Source organism: Protopterus annectens, chromosome 1.part1, assembly GCF_019279795.1.
Source record: "Protopterus annectens isolate FY-2018-M chromosome 1.part1, PAN1.0, whole genome shotgun sequence".
NCBI classification, from domain to species: domain Eukaryota; kingdom Metazoa; phylum Chordata; order Ceratodontiformes; family Protopteridae; genus Protopterus; species Protopterus annectens.
In genome coordinates, this window is record NC_056726.1 from 271,828,935 (window position 1) to 271,853,696 (window position 24,762).

Below are 24,762 nucleotides of genomic sequence, written 5' to 3' on the forward strand. Positions count from 1 at the left end.
ATTTCCTTTCTCCCATTCAACCGTCAAGGTTCCTTTTGAAGAGGGCCAAAGAGGCACTTTGCTTGACATGTATGGGCAGTCTATTCCAAAGTCTGGGGAGTCTCTGGGTCAGGAACCTATCCCTCCAGCATGTTTTGTTTATTGTGATGACAAGGTTTAGATCCCTGGAGCGTGTGGCTCTGAGGGATTGGGATTTCTTTAAGTGTAGCATGTCCAACAGCTCTGGGTTTGACATGGCCTTGTATGTTAAGCAGAGATCGTCTCTGAGTAGATGATATGCAAAAGAGTATAGCTGGTGTTTTTTAAGGCGGTCAGCGTACGGCATCTGCTTTAGGCCTGTGATTCTTTTAGTGAGGTATTTCTGAGGCATTTCCAGTTGTTGCAGATGTCTTGAGAGGTACATACCAAACGGGGCATTGTATTCTATAATGGGTCTAATGAGGGATGAGTACAGTGGGACAATGACCTCCTTTTTTCTCGATGAAAAGCCCTTACTGATGAGGTGTGCCACATAGAAGGATTTCCTGACTGTTGTGGCGATGTGGTTATCGAAGGTGAGACCACTGTCCACCTTTGTCCCTAAGTCTCTTATCACACTTTCGGTGTTTAGTGTACTGCCACCTATGTGGTAATTCACAGGTACATGTTTTTTCCCAAAGGGGATAACTATACATTTCTTGGCATTGAGCTTGAGCCAATGGCTCTGGCACCAAGCATCTGTTTCTGTAAGGCTCTTTTGTAGAGCATCCACATCATTTGGGGATTTAATAATGGCTCCCAGTTTGCAGTCATCTGAGAACTTTGTTAGCCAGAGTCCCTTAGTGTTGGCCTGTACTTCAGAGAAGTAGATGCCAAAAAAGAGCGGTCTCAGGACTGAACCCTGAGGTACTCCACTTGTCACTTGTCTGGAGCTGGATTTGGAGTTGGCTACTTTTACAGTGTGGGTTCTGTCAGTAAGCCAGTTGGCAACCCACTAGGTGATGTAGGGATTAATGCCCAGCTAAGTAAGTTTATCTATGATTCCAGAGTGGGGGATGGTGTCAATGGCCTTGGCAAGGTCTAGATAGGCTGTGTGGACCACCTTACCCTTGTCCATGGCTCTGGAGACTGATTAGAAGAAGTCAATCAGGTTTAGCAGACAAGATCAGCCCTTCACAAACCCAAACTGGGTGGGGTCCAGTGTTTGAAGGTTGCCAATGTCTTTGTTTATAAGTTCCATGATAATACGCTCCATGGCCTTGCAGATCAGGCTCGGCAGACTGATAGAACGGTAGTTTCCGGGATCCAAGATGGATCCCCCCTTGTGGAGTGGGATAACTGTAGCTCTGCGCCACTCAGTGGGCATGAAACCTGAGGTGAGGCTACAATTAAACATGACACTTAGGTGAGGTGCCAGTTCATATTGTAGTTCATGTAGTACACAGCCCGGGATGTCATCTGGTCCCATGGATGCTGTATTCTTAGCTTTGCAGAGTGCGTTTTTTACCTGCGTGGCCATTATTACTGGAATTTGGCAATCTTCCGGTAATGAGATGGGCCGTTTAGGGGGTGAGAGGGGGGTGAAGTTGGCACTGAATCGATCTGCCAGGATATTGGCAATATCCTTGGGATCAGTATATTTAATGCCATTCTGTTATAGCTCAGAGCAGATCTGAGCATTGCCATTTAGATTCTTGACATAGTTATAGAATGCCTTGTGGCTGTCTTTGGAATCTTTGGCAATTTTATTTTCGTAACTAGCTTTGGAGGATTTTATGAAGAATCTCAGTTTCTTATTGAGGCTGGTAAGGTAGTTTTTGGCATATTGGGATTTTCCTCTTTTCTGCAACAGTTTCTTCCTTTTGTTGTAAAGTTTGTTTATGGCAGGGGACCACCGGATTGGCTTCCTTTTTTTGGAGGAGAGCATCTTGGTTCTATTTGGGATGGCACGATTCATGCATGAGTGGATGTGCTCGTACCGTGCCTTAGTGTAGGATTCAGCAGTCAAACTTTCAGTTCCTGTCCGCATGGGTGTCATGAAGTTTGTCACTTCTGACTTGAGTATCATGAAGTCGGCTTTGGAGAAGTTTTTTATGGAGGTTTCCTTATTGGAGGGTGGGGGTGGGATGTGGATGTTAAGGGTGATTAGCTTATGGTCAGACCTGACTAACAAGAGGGTGACCACAGGTGGGGAGCATTGATTTCCTATGTTGGTAATGACCAGGTCTAGGATATTGGAGCCCCTGGTGGGACTATGAATTAGTTGATCCAGGCCGTTGGAATTTATGAATTCCAAGAACCGTTGGGTAAAAGTGTTGGTATACGAGTAGTTTTCCCAGTTAAGGGCAGGGTAGTTAAAATAACCCAGTGTTAGGGTGTTTGGTTCTATCTTAATATTTTCCAGTATGTTTAGAAAGGTGTAGTGAGAATCTTGGAGCATGGTGGGGGATATGTAGCAAGCTACAATTTGGATTGCAGTCTTACCTAGTGTCAGTTGCACCTGGAGAATTTCAGACGCATTGTGTTGGGCAACTAGCCTGGTGGCGTGAATATCCTTGGTGAATATAGACACTCCTCCACCTTTAGTGTTTCGGTCCTGGTTTGGTGGCCGAAAAGTCTGGTAAGAGTTGTAGCCTGGTATTGCAGGGGTGCTCTCTGGAGCCTTGAACCAGCTCTCAGTTACTGCACAGATATCGATGTTCTCCATTTTTAGGAGTGCCTCTAGAGAGTGCATTTTGAGGTTTAGACATCTAGCATTGAGTAGCATTACCTTCAGATTTTGCATATGTGACTGCATATGTCATGAATGTAACCCATGCCATTAATGTTGTCAATCAGCTATGTATGAACTGTGTGCATCACTGGAACAGGTATCTCTCATGCATCTGGTATATCACCTTGATGGGAGTTCCACTTCATGATACAGTAATATTTATGCAACAAAAAGAACTCTTAGGTATGGCCAGTAAGATGAGTAAATACTCACTCTAGCAAAGGAGGTGCATTTGAATTACATATCCCTGGAAGATGTGTAGGGAGGTACATGAAGAATGGTTCATTGTACTCAGTTACTGATGTGATGAAGGCTGTGAACTATGAAGTATTATGACCTTTGATGTGGATGCCCTGCACATATTCAGGAGTTGTGTTACATACAAGGGAGTAATCCCCACTGTGGGTACATGCTGGTGAATGTTCCACATACCATCTACCTCCATAAACAGGTCACATACCACTTGGTCTACTCAAAGGGGTGTGATGTCTAATTTATCATAGGGTTGTGCATTTGTTTTCATAATGTAAGAAATCCCACCATGTTTTTGTTTCATAACATGTATCTTCATGGTTGTGGCAGCAATCTTTGGTGTGGGTTGATACTGTCTGTATCATGCTAATATCACAGCAGAAATCTGACTTGAAGAGTACTGGACAACACTTTAAAAGTGACGACATCAGCAGTGTTTGGTGAGGAGAAGATGGTAATAGCAGTGTCCCACATGCTGGTGTAAAATGCTCTAATGCCATGCAAGTGCACAAACACACACATGCACCACAGTTGACTGCAGTGACTACAGAAACCCAACCTAAGTAATCTGACTACATACCTCTGTATTTAGCACAAGCGCCACAGCACAAGTCTGACTTGGACAGTGTCGGACAAGACTTTATAGGTCATGGCATCAGCAGTGTCTAGTGAGGAAAAGCTGGTAATAGCAGTGTTCCACATGCAGGTAAAATGTTCTCTCTAATGTCAAGTAAGTGCAAACACACACACACACACACATATATACACACACACACTAGCTGCAGTGAGAACAGAACCCCTACCTAAGTAAACCAACTAGAGACCTCTGTATTTAACTCAAGTGCCATGCCACAAGTCTGACTTTTAGAAGGCTGCATGACAATTTATAGTGGATGACACCAGCAATGGATGTTGGAGAAAAGATGTTGGGAGGCCTGCATGAAATGGATATGTAGGCATGTACAACAGTCAAAATATTGATGCTCTATGGGATTGGAGTGGTAACTGCAGGATACACAATTATGCTCTTCTGACTAAACAGAAACACACACCAGTTGACTGCAGTGAGATTAGACTTTTACCTAAGTACAAAGACTAGAGAACTCAGTACTCTACACAAGCACCATGGCACAAGCTTGACTTTTACAAGGCTGCAGGACAGTTTATAGTGGATGACATCAGTATTGCATGCTGGAGAGAAGATGTTGGGAGGCCTGCATGAAATGGATAGCTATCCATGTCCAGCTGTCAAGATATTAAAACTCTGCATGTTATCATGCTGAGGAATGTGCAATATGCACTATTTGCTGTTGTGTTTTCGATGTGCAGGTATACTTTAAGAGACACCTTTACAAACTGTATGCAAACAGCTGTTCATATTACTACAAATACGGGAAAATCTGAAGGTGTTTTGTTATTATAAAGACTTGCATGGTATATAAGAAAACATTTATTTATTTCTGTAGTGTAGTTGATATACTATGAACAAGTACTGAGATACCAGGTTTGAAGTGCATGGGTGGAGGTAACAGATTTCTACTGTGTAAATATGTGTTCTTTTCTTAAAAAGTGCCTTCCCTATATTTGTGTTTTTACATGTACTTTCATGGGATTACGACTAAACAGACAGTAAACATAAGTAATGCATGCTATTGTCCACTTTCCATAGCACACCGCCAAGCAGCTGGATTGTGTGGACGAGGGCTAAGTGTTTGCACATGTGAGATATACATTTCTACTACTTTCTCTGTTAGTTTATAGTTAAATGGCAAGCAAATATTAGCCTCATTGCTACAATTATGATAGTTCTCAGTACGGAGTGTATGAAGAACACCTGCTGCTTAGCTTACTCTGTGGCAGCAGATGTAAATGCACTGACACTTTTTTTTTTGTAGCCCCAGTGATATAGGGTTCAAATCTAGGTTTATGTAACACTTTTAAATAAGTATTGACAATGCAATGAAATAATTCTTTATACTACATTAACTGTGTGTTATTGTGTGTCACCTTAGCACAGAGTGTTTAAGCAGCACTGTGCTGAGATAACCACACCACTGAAGAGCCATTCACAGTCACTTGGCATTGATGTGCAAAGTCAAACTCTAAGCAAACATAGAGGCCAAAAAGTGAAGAGATCCATTGCTTTTTTTTTTTTTTACATATGTGTGTTGTGTGTAATTCTATTTTTTTACTAGATTAAAGGTGTTTAAATGGTTGGATAGGAAAGTGGAAAATGGGGGCAAACGGGGGAGGAACAAAGGGAAAGCAATACAGAAATGTGCAGGAGAGAGGTAGGAAAGAACCATAGCTATCCACTTTTTCAACAATGTAAAATGAAAATATGTACAGAATATTAGCTGAATTTGGGCTATCACCTCAACAAAGAGCCAACTGGACCAAATCAAGTGTGTCAAGAAGATATGTGTGCAAAGTGAAGGACTATGTATGGGATGATACTTTTTTTTGTGGGACAGATGCCCATTTTTTTTTTTTTTTTACTTCAGTAAGAGAGAAATGTTGGGTAAGGGCCACAGGTATTTATAGGTCAGGTAAGTAGGGGTAAGGGGAAGAAGCAGAGGCAAATGAACAGGACAAACAAGACAAGACAAGACACAGGGACAGTGAGGGATGCAAATGGTTGGGGGACACCATGACTGGGGTTAGGGAGGGGACAACAGAAACCCATGAATATCAAACACGGGGACAGAGAGAATCTAGTCCTCACCCACAGGGCTGTCATCACTGTCCCCTTACTCTGCTGGCGTTCTTGACATCTCTTCCTATGGACCATAAGGGAGATCAGGTTCTCCATTCAGTGTACACATACACCAATGGTGCTGTGCATGACCATATGCACCAACCCTGGCATCTCCTGGGAGGTGATAAAAGCCTCACCTCTGCCAGTGTATTGTGCACCAGCTGCCAGGGTAGTGCTACCTCAGAGTGCAGGTAGTGCAGGGCAGTAGAGGTAGTATTGCCAGGTAGGGTCCCAGATGTGCTGAGCATCAGTGCCGGAGTGGGTGGAGAGGGGGCAGGCTGAGCTACTGGGGTTGGCCTACTGTGCTATAAAGCATATTGTGATTTGTTCGAGATGGATGACATACCAAAAGTATGACACACAGAAAAAAAAAGATAAAGGCTGAGGGAGCGAGAAAAAAAAGAGATAAAATTGCAATCATATGTCACATCCAATGCATTATCACAATAATAAAAGTATTTTATCTGAAAATTTACATTTAAGTATACTTCAGAACAACTACACACTACAATTTAAGACTGTTCAAAGTTATCCTTGCAATGGGTAGATATTGCACATATGCCTGGTCCAATTTTACAAATTAAGTTAACAGCAGGGCATTTATGCCACTTGAGTAAAAATTTATTTATGTAATGTTTGTAAAGGATTGCACTATTTTAGAATTGTTACTTTTGGTATTTGAACCCACAATGTCTGACTACAGTCTTGCACTTGACTCATACAGTTGGTTTATTCTACAGACTGAAGCATGCACTCTTGTTTTTTCAGATAGGATATGCATGCTTACTTTGCTACAACTATATAGAAAATAATTTTTTAATTTACAAGCTACAACAGTACTTTTTTTGTACTGCACACATACCCCTTGCTTCCCTCAGTCTCTCTACATGTTCAGCATGGGATTCTCAATAGGAGTGATCTCTGCATTAGCTTTGGAATGAAGAGAAGAGAACAGATGAGCATTATGCATACCTGTCTTGCCTATATGTAATTTTCTATCTACTATAAATTCTCTTATTAGTATACTTACAAAACTGTGGGATGTTACTAGTTCTGAACACATCCATCCACTGGTTGAGTGTATCCCTCTTGCACCTTTTTAGGTCATCAAAGTGATGCCTACACTGTTCTCCAGTGCTTGGAATGCCAGACACACTGGAGACAGCCTTGGCCAGACGTACTCGGGGCATGTATTTCATGATTTGACATATTTTTGGTTTGGCTTTATACAGTGATAAAAATTATTTTTTATAATGGGGATTCAAACCTATGCATAGGAGACAAAACATTTTCTTCCACAGTGACAATTTTCCATCTTTGCCACAGAAGAAGTGCTTCTCAGACATAGTCATGAATTACATATACATACACATGACAGACTGTGGGGTTAATTATACATGTGTGTGACCTAACAAGAAATTGTTTATACCTTCATATGTGTATGAGTCTTATTGAAGTCTGAAGGTTATCTAAGGCCAGATAGCACAATTATAGTTACAGAAACACAGCAGTCTGCATACCCTCAGTCATACATATAATTCATACACGCTCCACTGATATACATACTTACTGTTATTTTTAATTAAGTTTAACCTTTTTATGTGACACTTAATATAAAATGAAATGGAGCAACAGTAAAAACATTTGGAATTGCAGCGCTGCACTTACACCTACTGCCACAGGAGTTAAGTAACAGTTGGATATTTCCCTGTACAGTATTAACTTCTGTGTTTTGACAGCCACACAACTCCGCTTACTGTGTTTGTGCAGTGCCCAACAGAATTGACAGAATGTATCCTTTTTGAAATTGTTGACTGTCTGTTTCCTCTCTGCAGGTGTTCTGGAACTGCAGATGTTGGGGAAGGTTGCTAACTGCTGTGCAATGCCGCTAAGCGGTGTTGGGTGATGGAAAGCAAGAAATGCAAAAGTGTATCCTTTTGGAAAATGAGAATATCTGCATCCTGTCTGCAAAGTGTTCTGTCTGCCTTGTGTGTGGGCCAGTACTCTAAATTTGCTCGATGGTAAGCGTTGTGTAAATAAGACAAGCAAAGCTAAACTTGCTTTAGACTTGTAAGTATTGTTTATTAGGTTTCATCCTTAAAAGACAAAGGTGAGACTTTAACCCTGATCTACAGCTAGTATGTGGTACACACACAAGGGATGCACACGTGTAGTTGATGTATTGCTTATCAAAAATGTACTTTAGATGACATTTACTCTGCTTACCTGTTTCCCATGTTTGTACTAAATCCAAAACAGTATGCATGCCACAAATACAGACTCAGCTGAAGGAAACGCATTCCCACAAACGAATGTGACTCCACAATCCTTTATTATAGAACAGATTTAGCGCTTTCATCCACTGATATATGTTGACTTCATCAGAATAACTGTCAATCATTTACTCGTCCCTTATATAAACCAATTTGGTGCCAAAATTCTACTTTAAAATTACTTTTGTGTTAAAGAAATATACACCAATGAATTAAAAGCTAAAATACAACATATACACATTCATAAAACAACATTCACATATATATAAAATATATATAATGTCTGTGTCAAAGACATAATAAATGATAAAACTTTTTTTTATTATTTTATTTTATTACATTTGATCACATTTGCAAAATAGGTTTAATGGTTATGTAGTCATTGAGACCAGGAAAATTTAAAGCATCAGTAAGTAATTGCCATTTGGTCTCCTTATACCCTAATAATGTCTTGAAATTACCTCCTCTTGGACCCATTTTAATCTGCTCAAGAATGGCAAATTTAAATGTATGATCATCCCCTTTTGCCTCAATGTGCCTAAATATGTTATTTGGTGAGATTACCATTAATACTGAGGAATGTTTTAGGAAACCCTTAACTTATGTACCCCCATCACATCCTCTATTAGAAACATTTGAAAGAGCCTGTGAGAGAGATTTGCTAGATTTAATAAAAAAGGATGATAAAAAAAGACTTTTACAATTTAAGCACATTAGAATGTGAAGCTCTCAAGAGTTTTCAGAATAATGATATGATTGTGATTAGACCAGCTGATAATGGTGGTGCAATCGTAATAATCGATACACGTTTCCATATGAATAAAATGAATGATATGTTAAGAGATTTAGATACATATTTACCCCCTTAATATTACACGTTTAGATAAAATTATAAGAGATGTGCAGTGTGATTTATATGACATGTTTTTAACTATACAAATATATATTGACTGAGAAACCGTTACTCCCTACAATAAGAGGTCTACCTAAGGTACACAAGAATTTGTCGAATCCAGACATGAGACCAATTGTAGCCAGCAAAGGCTGGCTGACAGAATCAGCATCTATATATGTTGAGAAACATCTCAGCAGACAGTTGAAAGAACTGATACAGTTATAAAAGACACTCAACACTTTCTTGAGACTCTAAGAGAATACACATTATGTGAGCATGAAATATCTTCTGATTTTTTGGTGACTTTAGATGTCACCTCCTTATTTACGAGTATACCTAATGATATAGGAATTGAGTATATGAGATTGTTTCTGATTAAACATGACATGCCTAGAGATTAGATAATTAGATGTGCAATGTTAGTAGACATGATTTTAAAAAATAATGTGTTCCTATTTGATAAAACCTATTTTTTACAACAAAAAGGTGTAGCGATGGGGACTCCATGTGATAACTCATATGCAAATCTGGCCGTGGCACATTGGGAGGACACATATATAACGCAGAATAAGCACTATAGTACTAGAATTAACTATTATAAGCGTTTTGTTGATGATGTCTTTTTAATTTAGGGAGATAATGAGGACAACTTAAGAATTCATTGAATACCTAAATGGGACCACTACCTTTCTGAAATTCACAGGCAGTTGGTCAAAGGAGACGATAGATTATTTGGATGTGAGAGTGTCTAAATCTGGTGGAATGCTACATGCAGAACTTTTCAGGAAAGAATGTAGGAAAAATGCAATACTACATCGAACAAGCATGCACCCCCCCCACACACATTTATTAGAATATAGTGAAAGGTCAAACTTTAAGAATATCTAGACTTACTAGTGATGATGAAGCATTTAAGTTGAAGCTGGATGAACTGCAGAATGAATTCAAACAGAGAGGTTATAAGGATTATGAAATTTCAATTGCTCATGACACAGATATGATTAGAAGAGATAGTGTAGGCAAACCTTTCATTAGAAGAATGACTAATCGAAATGAAGGAGCATCTAGTAAACTTAATGGGAAATTTAGGAACCTTGTGCTACCATATACTAGCAACAATAAGAAAATTAAAGAAATTACTTACAATAACTGGCATATCTTAACTCTAGACCAGAAAGTCGGGGCAACAGTAGGAGGGAAAACACATTTTACATATAAGAATACCCAGTCTCTAAAAAGGCTACTCTGCTTTAAGAACAATAGAATAAATAGAGAGAGTTAGATCAACCAGAGAGGGTACATTTCCTTGTAGGTCATGTAATCATTGTCAATATACATCTGGATCCAATGTATTCATAAACCCTGACACTAAATATAAATACACTTTTAGACTGTATGCTGATTAGTTCCTTCTATGTTGGTAAAACCAATAGGACAATAAGAGAACGCATTAGGGAACATACATATGCAATAAATGAAGATGAGAATAATGTCTTAGCTAGGCACGTTATACAGAATGATACTACTCACAAATTATGTTTCACAGTCAGAATTAATACACAAAACCGTGAGGCTAGGTGATGACAAGACTCACACAGAAAAACAAGAGGCCAGATGGATTTTGAAACTACAAACTGATAGACTACATGGGTAAAATGATAGGATGTCTTTGAAGCCCTTTTTGAAAGAGAGACCCCTCACACATTGATTGAGGCTATGTAGTTTCTCAAAAGTTTTTTAGTATAAAGTTTTTTAGCATAGTTATTAGTATAGTTTTTATATGTGTGCATATGTAGTTTATCTGGGCCATTAAAACCATACATATTACTATTTTTATATTTAACTAGATGTTTAAATATGTATGATTTTGTTTTTTAAATGACAAAGCCATAGAAGTACTTTTGCACTGTTTATTTATGTTATGCAGGCGACTTAGTTTATAGGGTTTTTATATTTGTATGTCTTTAGATTTGATTTATATATATATATATATATATATATATATATATATATATATATATATATATGTATATATTTAGATGAATTTTTTTCTATATATTTAGATGTGTAAACATATGTATTGTATGATATATGCATCGTATAATACGTATTTTTGTATTTTAGAAGTTTTAGCTATATAGCTTTAATTAATTTATGCATCTATTTATTTAATTAATTGAATGAGGTAGCAATAGCTGATTGGCTCCTTGATTATATAAACTCTAATTTTGTAAAGCTGGCAGTTGAAAGTCTGAAGAAGCATTTACAATGTGAAAGTGCTTACTGGCCGTTTGTACCTTTTTATGACTGTTACATATCTTTTGGAATAAAGCTGTTTTAGAGAAGAAGTCAGCTCCGATTGTCGTGTTGTGCCCTTGAAGTTCTGGATATTTTGAATTTTGTACTTTGCTTCACGAGGGCGCTTTATCCTGAGCAGTGTTCGTATTTTCTTATAATTATAGAAAAACTCACCAGCCTGAACATAAACTCCTACGTCACGAGATGGGTTGCCAACTGGCTTACAGACAGAACTCACATGGTAAGAATAGCGGGCTCCAGGTCCGACTCTAAACAAGTCACAAGTGGTGTCCCTCAAGGCTCGGTCCTGGGATCCCTACTGTTCAGCATATACTTCTCAGAATTACAAGCAAACACAGGAGGACTATGGCTAATCAAGTTCGCCGATGACTGCAAACTGGGAGCTATAACTGACTCTCCGGCTGACACGGACATTCTCCAAAAGAGCCTTACTGACATGGACACCTGGTGTCAAAGTCATGGTCTCAAGCTAAATGCCAAAAAATGCATAGTCATCCCGTTTGGGAAAAACAAAACACCCATGAATTACCACATAGGTGACAGCCCCCTCAATACAGAAGAGGTAATAAGAGATCTGGGGACCCAGGTAGATAGTAATCTCTCCTTTGACAATCATATTGCCAAAGTAGTTAGGAAATCCTTCTATGTAGCCCATCCAAGGGTTCGCATCTAGAAATAAAGAGGTTATAGTGCCCCTCTATTCGTCACTCATCAGACCTATCATAGAGTACAATGCCCCATTTGGGATGTACCTCACAAGACACTTCCAACAGCTGGAAAGACCACAAAAGTACCTCACCAAGAGGATTACTGGCCTCAAACATATGTCCTATGCAGCCCGACTGGAAAAACTCCGGCTGTACTCAGTGGCATATCGCTTACTCAGAGGTGATCTCTGCCTGACTTACAAAGCCATGTCCAACTCAGAATTGATGGACATGCTCCACCTGAAGAAATCCAAGTCACTGCGAGCCACTTGATCTAGTGAGCTAAACCTCGCCACAACAATAAATAGAACATGCTGGAGGGATAGATTCCTGCCACAGAGACTCCCCATGCTTTGGAACAAAATTCCTAACTACATTAGGCAGAGCCCCTCACTAACACTCTTCAAGAGAAACATTGACGAGTGGATGAGTAACAGAAAATACACCCCTGGGATCACTTCATTGGCTCTTCTTGACAGAGGCTCAGTTAATCAATGGGGCGGCGAAAGCTGAAACACTCTGGCTAGGCTTATAAATGCCCTCAGGCAGATAGCCTAGTACCTACCTATGAACTTATATGCACAGAAGACTACTGATCTTGATAAGGTATGATTGCATTTTTCAGTTATATACTGGATATGCTCGGATGTCACTTAGAAAAATATTTTTATATATGCATTAGTAAATGCTACTTTTATCTGTATGCACTTCTCAGAACTTTACAGGCATTTTAGTCAGGCCATTTTACTTTCTCATGTGCAGAGCCTTATTAACTTTCATCACAAGTGTTAATGTTACTGCTTATCTTTACACTTTTTTATTGTTATTTCAGTGAAATGTAAATGTCTTATATTGTCAATGACACAAGGGTATTAGCCTTCTAGGATGGCCCATAGACACCTCTAGGGGAGTGCTGGCTACAGGTAGAGATGATTGGGAATTGCATAAAAAATAATATTTAGTGGTAAATGTGTACACATGTTTTTGGGGCAGTTTCTTTCATAACACTTATAACAATTCTTTGATGTTTTATTCATTTGTTTGGTAGCAAAATGTCATCTGCCTGTTGTTTTGGAGGTGGGGGGAGCCAAGTTCCATATCTGTGTTGACACAAGCAAAATTGTTTTTACAGAGGTTTGCTTTGCTATTGTTACTCTCCTTGTTTTGGATCCAACCTTGTTTTGTGTGTGACTGTGATATGTTACAATCTAATCTTTCTTATGTTTGAATATTTTGAAAGTTATTTGTTTCTCTAGTGGGTAACACTGAAAATCTACTTATGTGTTAAATCTAAGCAAGAACTTTTATGTATGTGATATTTGCATGCAGTATCCTTCCTTTGTGTTTTATATCACCTAAGATTATGGTACCCAAGCATCACAATCCCCCAAACCCCCCTTCAGTGACCCTAAGAATGATGCCATTGTCCAAGCATTTAGGCAACATGGTGCCTTTCTGCTTGAGAGAGGACATGGGGGATATGTCTGAGAGAATGCAAATTTGGCAACAGATAGTGGATGATGTAAATGCTGTTGGGGGAGACAGCAGGACATGATCAGGTACATCAAAGGCCCACTGACATGATTTCATCAGCCTGGAGGAGAACAGCTGCAGTGGCCAGTGGATGGAAGGCTACCGGGGGGGGGCTGCTACAGACCCACCACTAACACCAAAGGAAGAGTTCCTGTCCACTGTCAGGAATCCAGAGAGCTCAGTGGAAAGTACCCAACAGCATGTGATTGATGTTGGTGCTGCTGTTTCAGGGGGGACATGTATGTCCCAGTAGAAGCTTCCAGGTAGGCTTACCTATGTCAACTGTTAAATATTTCTTGTATAGTAAAATATTGACAGCAATACTTAAGTAAGCTTAACAATTGCTTGGCTGGGGGCCTAGTTATAGATTGATACAGTTAACACATTCTGGTTCATTACAAATGGGGTGGACGTGTCATCCAAGTTTCTGTCAAATATATTGTTAATGGACATATAAAGGGTCAAACGTTTTTCACCCCTGTGCTACTGTTACGGTGATGATGGTGTCTTTACATTTTGCTTAACTTCTTCCAGGACCTTCCTCCCTAGGAAGTGTGGAGTCATCTGCACATGGTAAGCCAAACATTTTTATTTCAGTACTGATAAGCAGTTCAAAGAAATATTTAGTTTATCCATATGTGTGATGTGGGTGTCAGGATTGTGTGTGTAGTGCTGTACTGTCTGTAATAGTTAGCATATATTGAACCGTAGAAGTGTAGCTATTAATTTCTTTCCTATGTTTGTTGCTTATTACCACAGTGTGATCCTGAAATTGGAAGTGTAGAACTCTTATCACCTGATTTCAAAGTATCGGCAGACGCTGATGATAATGCTGGACAAACAGAGGCAGAGTTGGGGGGGGCGGATGCAGAGGCTGAATCTGACACTGAGGTTGACATTCAGCCATCCCCTGTAATTCCACTGTACACAGCAAGTAGGCCTATGCCAACCCATTCCAGTAAGTTCTCAGATATTGGACAGGTGGAGGGTGAGACACTTGATCAGGGTAATGTGGTTACTGCGGTTTCAGTGCATGTTGACTTTGGCCATAGCTAAAGGAAGGTTGTTAGGGGTGCTCAGAGGAGGTCTGTTGTCCATTCTCCACCTGATCCAGGTGTGCCTTTCTGTGCTCCTTGACGTATGTTTAGAGTCATCATGAAGGTGTAGACACATTCCAATAGGGCCTCTGAGGAAATGTAGGGTTGTAGATGTGGCACAAGCTGACATGCATCACTGCTTCCACCATGTTGCTGATTCAATGAATCAGATGACTGACACTTTGGAATGGGTGGTGCCTGAGATGGAACATTTGCTTGGAGGGGGACGGCATCCACGTGGTTGTTGGTCAGTCACATCATCTGATGTTGGCTGACATGGCCATGCCTGATCATGCTCCCATAGTGGCACTACTTCCACTGGTCCATCAGTGGTTGAAGTGTCCACATCCAGATATAACAGAACATGAGGTTGTGGTCCTGGGCATACTCATGAGGACAGCTCCTGCAGCAGACATCAATCATGTTCAGGTAGCAGCAGTGTATCTGACCATGGGCGTGGACATGTCAGTGCAACTCCTGGCAGAGCCACTTCTCATGGTCAGGTATGATGGCAATGAACTGCCACCTCTATCATGCGCTGTGGTGGTGTGGTGTGTGCCCCTTCCCCTTGTTGATCCTGCTGAAGCTATTTTCTCAGGATGATGTTGTGAAGCATGGCACAGACAGTGAAAACTTCAGTACATGTACATGGACAGTACTGCAGAGCTCCCCAGATACATCTAGGCATTGGAACCATGACTTCAGCAGCCTTAACACATGTTGTATGATATTTTTGCTTTGAGTGTGTGCCTCACTATAACATTCTTCAGTTGGTGTGTGTGTGTGCACTTCTGATGGGCATCATCAACCACTGTTCCAATATATAACCTGCATCCCCCAGTATGTGACCCTGTGGGATATCACCCCTAGTAAACATCTCATATCTTTGGGAGTTCTGCCAGATATGTGAGTCATGGTAACTGCCTGGGTTGCCAGCACACACATTCAAGATGATTCTCTTAGTGTCACACATGACTTGGCAGTTAATGGAGTGGAAGCCCTTTCTATTTATGTACACCTTTTCACTGTTCCCCAGGTGGTTCCTTGACTTCTACATGTGTACAGTCTATGGCACCTAGTACTTCAGAGTAGTGTGCTATGGGGTAGAACTGCATATTTGTGGCCCTGTCCTCAGGTGTACGGGGAATGTAAGTAATCACTGGCATGTTGCAGCATAGCATTCAGGAACTGATGGAGGATCCTGGATACTGATGCCTGTGACACCCCCGCATGTCCCCTGTTGGTCTCTGAAAGGTTCCTGTAGCTAAAATTCTAAGTGTTACACATACCTTGGTCTCCACCGGTACTAGTTCTCCTTGGTTACCCTTGGTCTGAGATGAGGACAATAGAGGTTGCTGAACTCCTGTAGTGTGTCCCTATCCACCCTGTAGCAGTCTACAATTTCCACCTTATGCAGACTGTGATAAGGTAAATGGGGTCTAAAAACGTTTCTCCTTCTTGGCTATAGTCTATTAGTAGCAGCAGTAGCAGCACAGACTTCAGCTTGTTGCACATACGCATGAATTAAAGCAACAGCAGACCCTAACATTCTTTCTGTGTAGACTCCTTTCTGTGGTTGTATTCCATTAGGTTTTGGAATTCACAAGGAAAACCAGCACCGAGTCTACACGGTTGCTTTATAGCTTGTTGAATAGCTCCTCCATCTTGGATTGGTTGATTAGCATACGATTCAGCTGCTTATGCTGTAATTAGCATACTATGGTGTTTACCATATTTGCGCATCTCTACACGCTGTGTAGAGCCACTTACTGAATCCAAAACAGTGCGCTAATGTGCGCATCACACCACGGCTTGCACACAGTCTTAGCGGATCGTGTAGGCTTTATTGAATCTGCCACAATGTCTTTTAGCAGTGGTAGACTATAAACAGCACAGCAAAAAGATCCATTTTAGTCTAGTGGCAAGTGTTAAATAACTAGTAAAACATTTTAAACACCTTTATTGTTGGCTCTCAAAGGTAGCATCCCGTTTTCTCCCACTTTACAAAGACATGCATCTGGAGCGTTTCTCTCCGGGCCTCTGCTGAAAATTGGCTTCATTCCAAGTTGGCCTTTCCTGGTTAACAAATGTTAAATAAATAAATAAATAAAATAAATATTACTGAACCTATTTACACTATTTCTTAAAAACAGAAGTAGCATAGTAAAATAAATAACTAAATTAATAGCTAGACAAAGTGCAACCATTCTCAGACTCACATGGTCAGTGTGTCAAAGCAAAGTGCATGCTCAGTCAATCAGTCAGTTATCACCTGCATCTTTTTATCCTTACAAAACAACTGGATATCTGCAATGAGTTGTTCTCTTGTGTAATATGCTAAAGGTAAGAAGCCCCTTTTTAATGCACTCTGGTATATAACAAATATAATCACTGTCAACTTCATTGGTCAGTGATGATTTGTGTATCCATCCCTGCTGCTATTTACTTAGTCATATTCATGGGCAAATCATATCAGTCACAATCAAAATTGTATGATTGATGAATCTAGTGATTATTATTATAATAAACTTGGTTAGAATTCCAGTTTCCATACAGAGTTAGCAATAATTTATAAAGCATCTAAAAAACACCATATCTGAAAGAAGAGGTAGACTGACTATGGATTATAATCTAACTAAAAACATGACTAAATCCACACATGCCTGTGTGTATCTTACCTTTGTATTCAGGGATACTAAAGTAGCATTCTGATGAGGTGTCTGAAACATGCATAACAAATTTTTCTAGTAGATCTGCCAAAACTGAAATGAAAAGCAAAACCATTACAACTTATAAAACATCCGAGCTAAGTAACCATAAAAGCAGACAATATAATATCAGTTATACTGAGATCTGGTAAATAACAAAATGCATTTATGATCTTAAGAATGTTTTTTAGATTTGTATATATATATAACAGAAGCTCAATGTAATGACTACACTGCAGGAGCTATTAAAAGCATATTTAAAGGAGAGTACAGTAACATAAATGCTGTCAATTTCTTAAGAGCACTGAAACATATGCTAATTTCATAAAAAGGAAAAAAAATACACTGCACTTTATTCATTCTGCTATTGCTAATTAAACACAAGTCACTCTATTGCATGCATGCAGTTTTTGAAAACTAAAGTTCATTATTCAAATTTACATTTTAGCTACTGTCTAAATTAGCCTATTGTGGCGGTTTAAGTTTACTGTGCAATAAATGGCACATGAACATGATTTTCTATATTTTTTCTTTCTTTATTACCTTTACGTTTCCATGCAATGTCTGCTGTATTTATTTATTTTTTTTGGAAGGGGGGTACATCCCTGTACCAGGCATATATGACTTAAAATCCCTTTTACCCCAGTATTTCTCTCCAAGTGCTTAAGGGGTATACACATAATGGAGTAATGTGAGTAAATCAATTGCTCATGTGATGTATCTCCTTAAGCAGCCCTTCCACCTTTGTGATTAGGTGTCTCTAAAAAAGTCATCAGTCTTCAATGTGGATGCAGTGAAGAGGATGGCATACCTACTTCTCTCTCTTACAGGAAGAGGAAGGCATACCTACTTCTCTCTCTTACAGGAGAGATGTTTTCAAACAATGCTGCTTCATTCCTTTCCCTCCTGGCTGGATCTTCCGGTGCCCAGGCTACTGATCAAATGCAGGTCAATTTGATCACAGTTATGCCTCCATGTTCCACCTCTCTGTGTAAAGGAGTCAGCTGTACAAACATGACCTCTTGCTCCTTAGTGTTTGTCCATTTCCACTTTTTAATTCTTCAGGGTACCGTCTAAAAGCAAAAATGTCCCAATAGCGAGGTTATATTTCAAACAAAGATTCAATACATTAACCATTTACTATACAATGAGTTTGGGAAGGAACTCATAATAACAGATCGCCACAGAAATACAGATTGCATCAGCTGGTAAGTATATGTTCATTTCCAGTTAAATGACCTGATAACCATACATACATAACATCTTTCTTCTTTTTTCCCTTTTATAGTCCACCTCTCACAGAAGCTGCGGTGGTGCAGTGGTAGCATTGTCATCTCACAGCAAGAGGTTCTCTCGTTCGATTCTCAGCTGGAGCGCCTTCTGTGTGGAGTCTGCATGTCGTCCCCGTGGTCGAGTGGCGTTCAAAAGACATGCGTGAATGGGTGTGCCTTCGTTGAAGTTTGGGTATTGGGCTGGCACCTCGGCACCGTAAAAATCGACTGCCAATCATTAGAGGACCAGAGTTCCGCTGTGGCGACCCCTAACTGGGAAAAGCTGAAAGAAAAATAAACATAGTCCACCTTTCACAAGAACCACTTTACAATTGCACAATACAACACAGATTTTTTTCTTTTACTATCTTTGACTGTATCACTTCTTCAGGAAGGCTGTTCCCGGCAACAACTAAACTTTATGTGAAACAATACCTCATGTTTTGAAATCATATTTCTTCTCGTTTATTTATTAAGCAAAAGCAAGTGCAGAAATATTGCAATCAGAAGCTGGATAACTAAAGCGAGATACAAGGAAGTTTTACTTCAAATAAAAGTGAGAACTGCCATCTTAAAGACACAGTTAGAGCCTAAGCTATATGGGACATCCTGCCAAGAATCAGACCAGCTGGCCAGCTTCTAAAGCATTAGGTCACCTTCCACATTCCCTAGCCACTGTACAGCTTGCAGACAGCAGTGTGAAATCAGTGGTTAGGGTGCCAAAACATCAAAGCTTTGTTGCCTTAGAAGAGGAAGGCTAAAGCCCTGACAGATAGGAACAATAATAAAAGTCCCACACTCTGGTATAAAAATAACACACAAAAAAAGAGAGGGATGGGGAGGGTGCAGCTACTGCAACAGTGACATATTAGAACATTTAATGTTATGGCTAAGTTTACTTCCACAACTGTTCTATGCTCATCACTAGATCACTGTTGCAGTAGCCTAAACTATACGCCAGAGTTCAGAAAGAAAAGAAAGGGAGGAAGATAAAGGATCAGATTCCAGGAGTCCCTGGAAACTAGTTCTAGTAAAGTCTGCCCTGGACATAGAGAAGGAATCTAGTAGTGCTTGGTAAATGTGTTTACAAATATCAAGTTGCTGGCTATAATATATTTTTTAGATTCCATCCTTTTCCAAAAAGCCACAGGTAGAGTGGCTACTGATAAGTGTCTTGTTATGGTGAAAATAAAAATTCAAAAAGCTCAGAGTAATGCACAGCATAACCATAAAAAGTGTGCCCGACCAAGAGTTCACAAAATAAATTATTTTAGTTACATGCTCATGTACAGCTTTTCATGTGAGTAAAACTACAAGTATGTTTAAACAGGGTATTTCGGAATATTTTAGTGGTCTTTGTTGTGCCTGGGAAATTAATGCAGTGTATAAATATCATCAGAATGCTACAGTCACATTTTTAGGTATTGACTGGGGATTCAACTAGGAACAATGTTTAGGCCTGGATTGAATGAATATTGTAAAATAGCTGAAAACACATGCACTCAGGTATGTTATTAGTCAATGGTGCCTTTAAGAATGCATTTAAATTAATTTTGGTGCCATCGTTTTTAGTATTTAAATGGACAGAATACATGCAGAAAGTCATGCTACTGATGAAGGTACTTTTAGTACTGAAACTGGTAAAACATTTTAACATTTGCTCTTTGGACATTGTTTTGATGCTACTTGAATAAAAACATTTACTTCAGTCAGACAGTGTCTTTTTGTGGTGCTGACCTGTTTTTACTTGAAAATAACGAAAAGCAATAGCATGAAATAACCATTTAGAAACTGTCTGACTTGACACTCATTGTCCCTTTTTCTTACTTTCACAGGAAATAAACAGTTTATTAGAAGTCCTGAAGTTTTTCTCTCCTGACAGTGTAGCATCTGAATTGCCTATGAACATTCACTGTGTATAAAATTCTTTTTCCCTCATTTATTTCATTTTTTTTCTTGGTTCTGGAAGAAAACTGTGATGAACTGCCTGACTCAATGTAAACTCTGAAACAACTTTGGTATAAAGGATGGATTTGCTCTCAATGTTACCCTATCTTTGTGAAAGATGAGATACAGACTTCTTACCATATCAGCTTGTAACTCAGATATTCATCTCGTAGAATGTAATGAGTAACACTGTTTTCGAAATAAGAACTTCAAATAGCCTTGCTAGTAGGTTCAAAAGGAAACGGTATAAGTTTTTAAGTTTTTTCCAGTACAAGAATAACATTCCAAGAAGAAGCCACCTACCTTATAGGTGGACGGATATGTAAAACCCCTTTCAAATCTGTTTCACTTGAGGTTGGGAGAAAGGTAGTATCTAAAGGCAGACAAGAAGAAATGGCCTAAAGGTAAGTCGTGACAGAAGAGTAGTAAAGGCCAGAGGATGATTACTCACACAAATACTGCAGAACCAAGGAGTCTAAGCCCTGAACGGGTCCTGGTTCTTCTCCTGGCAGAACTAGAACATTTTTTTCCACTTACCTTTAAATGATTTTCTAGCGGCAGGTTTCTTTTGCCTCCCTTAATACCTGCTGCACGTCTTCAGAATTGAGGGACCTAAAAGGTACTAAGTTATCATACAGGTAGTCAGTTGAAGAATGGGGTGTATCAAACAACTCGTCTTGTCAGATTAAGTTCATTCTGTGAGGAAGTTTGTGGTAATTTCCCTTGGCCATATTTAAAAGAAAAGACAACCAATGATGCCTGGGCCAAAAGCGGGTCAACACAATTATCCTTGGTGAGTCCTTCTGCACCTTTACAAAAACCCTGGTTATTAGAGGAAAGGGTGGAAAGTCATACAGGAAAATTTCTGACCATGACAATGCAAGGTATTAGCCATCCAGACCTGTGTACAAGGAGTCCTGGATCAGAATTTTTTTAACTGTCTTTTGTGGCTGGAAGCAAAAAGATCAACTTTCGATGTTCCTCACAGACGGTCCAATTCTCGGAAGATCATTGGGTATAACTTCCATTTGAGACGATTTATTCTCATCTTGCTTAGAATGGGCGTGCCTTTGCTGAAGGTTGGATGTCGAGCTGGCACCTTGGCACCCGTAAAAAATCTACTGCCAATCATTAGCAGACTGGAGTTCCACAGTGGCTACCCCTAACTGGGAAAAGCCGAAAGAAGAACAACAACTTTCTCGTCTTGCTTGGCTTGTTTGCAATATGTTTTGCTCTGATGAAATGTAGGTAGCTTGGAGGGACAGACTGAACCAAGGCTGTAATTTCCAGGTTATCATAGCTAGTCTGCAAAGGGGGTAGAAAATGGATCCCCCTTGTTTGTTTAAGTACCACATAACTGTGATAACTTTAAAATGGTCTGGAGTCCAAAGATGGTTTAGAGATTTAACAGCAATTATTTGACATGCATGTGCTTTAATTTGTCTTACTTATTTCTGAGGTCCTAGACTTTCATGCCTTGAACACAGCTTCCCACGTAAAGACTGATGCATTATGGTTACAGACTGAGTAGGGACCGGAAGAGAAAAAAGGATACCTGGGCTTACAGAAAACCAATCGCCCATCACAGTAACTCTTTTTTCTACAGTGGAATTTGAAAAGAAATGTAGTGCTGGTGTTGGGTTCAAACTGATTTGACAAACTGCCAAATATTCCTTGTGAAATCTAGCCAAAGGAGTTGTGAGAAAAGTAGGGGCTATGAAATCTAGAATTCTTTTTTTAAACACCTTTACTGAATTATTACTTGTAACATAAGCAAAATTACATTTATATAAAAGTAATCAAACCATACTAACAAGCTCATATTTACAATTATATATCACATATATTTTTATGTTGTTGCTGTCTTTTGGCTTTTCCCGGTTAGGGGTCACCACAGCAGAAATCCGGTCCACTAATGATTGGCAGTACATTTTCACGAACGCCGAGGTGCCAGCTCGACGTTCAACCTTCAGCGAAGGCACACCCATTTACGCATGTCTAACACCCACCAAACCACGGGAAGGACATGCAGACTCCAATCACATATATCTTTATATATTTTATTATTTAAGCAATATTACATACATTATTTAATTCTTGCCTTCTCTTAAACATCCTTCATCCCTCAAAACATTTTTTTGCATGTGTTGTTCCCACAGTTTCCATTTATTTCTATGTAAGTTGCTACTGACCTTTTCTAAAGATCCAGCTTACTGTTGTTTTATCTCTGCTACAATATTCACTACTTCAGGTATAGCTGGTTTAGATTTTGATTTCCATTTTCTAGGGTTGGGAGTTAAATGGTTAAGGTGTTTACCTTGAAGTCACAAAATACAGGATTTGATTCTCACAGCTGAAAGGGAAATTGACTAGGGTTAAAATGGAACACAAGGGTATATATTCCCAGTTATTTTTTCTCCCTTAGGTTCCCCAGGCTGCTGTGCGTCCCTGCCTTCGGCGTTCCAAGTTTGTCTGTATCACCTCCTGACCACTACTTGGTCTTGGATCTCACACCCTAACTAGGATTGCTGCCTCCTACCCAACTCTAGGGAACAAAGCCAAACCACTTTTGGAAGTCTTTCTTCTGGAAAGACACAAGAAACTGTATCACCTCCTGACCACTACTAGGTCTTGGATCTCGCACCCTAACTAGGATTGCTGCCTCCTACCCAACTCTAGGGAACAAAGCCAAACCACTTTTGGGAGTCTTTCTTCTGGAAAGACACAAGAAACTGTATCACCTCCTGACCACTACTAGGTCTTGGATCTCGCACCCTAACTAGGATTGTTGCCTCCTACCCAACTCTAGGGAACAAAGCCAATCCACTTTTGGGAGTCTTTCTTCTGGAAAGACACAAGAAAGTATGTTCAACAGTACCTGCATTTTACAAATAACATTTGTAAGCTTCTCTCTCAGTGTAACTGTAAAACCCAAAGCCAGGCCAGCCAGCAGCCAAACCTTCCCCCTGCCAACCAATGGACCAACCACTCCCATTAGTATCGCCAGCAACCTGCCTTAACTTTTTAAGCTGCAAGCCCGGTGAGTAGCCATGGCTGCAGTACCTGCTGTTGCCACTAGGTGGCTCCCTTCTCCTAGGGATATTTCCCTCTGAAAACAATTTCTACTCTGTAAACTCTCTTTTTTTACCCTCCCTTAGCCCCCATCGTGCTCCACCGCCTCTATCTACTTTTTCTACTACTTCTAGCATTAATTCACTCCTAACTCTCTCCATCAAACAAACTACTATCCCCTTGGATTACTCACCTGTATAATCAGCACTTCACTGATTGTTTTACCTGAATCTCTCCTTCTTTGGCTCTTCCCGCTCTGTTCGCCCTTCGGGCTCACTCTGCTCCCCTACCCTGACCCCAATTCCCACCCGCCCCCACTACTCCCACACTTATACACTAACCCCTCCCCTCTCTAAATTAGCCACACCCACCCAACAAGCTGAGCCAATCTAAAATCATCTTCTATATCCACTCCCCAACAAACTTCTTCCACCCCCACCTAATTCCATTACCACTCCCCCTCTCTCCTGCCAACATATTCATCATGTATTCAAGGACTCCCCTCTCTAAAACAACCCCACTGCGCTACCTTACACCCCTCCCTACTATACTTTTACTACTTTCTGCCTATGAATACCAATACTTGCCCAACTATCAACCACCCACATCAAGCACAGCAATTTGTATCCCTACAGAAACCCCTCCACCCTCTCATCCCCACTATCACCTGAGCTTAGCTCCAAAACCTATCCACCCACTATGCACACCTCACTTAAACCCAAATACAAAGAACTAATACCAACTCCTACTGAAACTCACCAAACTCATACAAAGTCTACACAATCTCACAGCTGATGGTGACATCCATCCCAACCCAGGCCCAAAGACACCATCAACCAGCAATCCAATAGTTACAACCCCTACAAACATAAGATATACACATAATGCCCCTAATTCATTCCTGATCTGTCACCTAAATATCAGAAGCATAAACAACAAACTTCATCAACTGCATGCACTCATAGATATAAACACACCTGACGTTTTCTGCCTTACAGAAACCTGGCTTAAACCCACTACCTCTGATACTGAGATCTTACCCCCTCACTACAATATAGTTAGATTTGACAGTAAAGTTAAAAAAGGTGGAAGTGTAGCCATCCTGTATAAATCCTCTCTAGAACTAACTACACTTAACATTCCCCCCAAACTAATAGCACCCAAAACTGAAATAATAG

At 39.9% G+C, this 24,762-nt stretch overlaps 1 protein-coding gene across 1 annotated transcript in view; it reads right to left on the reverse strand.

The window, feature by feature from the left end:
- TBC1D32 (TBC1 domain family member 32) overlaps positions 1–24,762 on the reverse strand; it is a 1,886,357-nt gene that overhangs the window by 574,439 nt on the left and 1,287,156 nt on the right. The window contains exon 23 of the mRNA XM_044086982.1: positions 17,265–17,348. Within this exon, the coding sequence (XP_043942917.1) occupies positions 17,265–17,348 (84 nt within the window). The remainder of the gene's footprint in view (positions 1–17,264; positions 17,349–24,762) is intronic.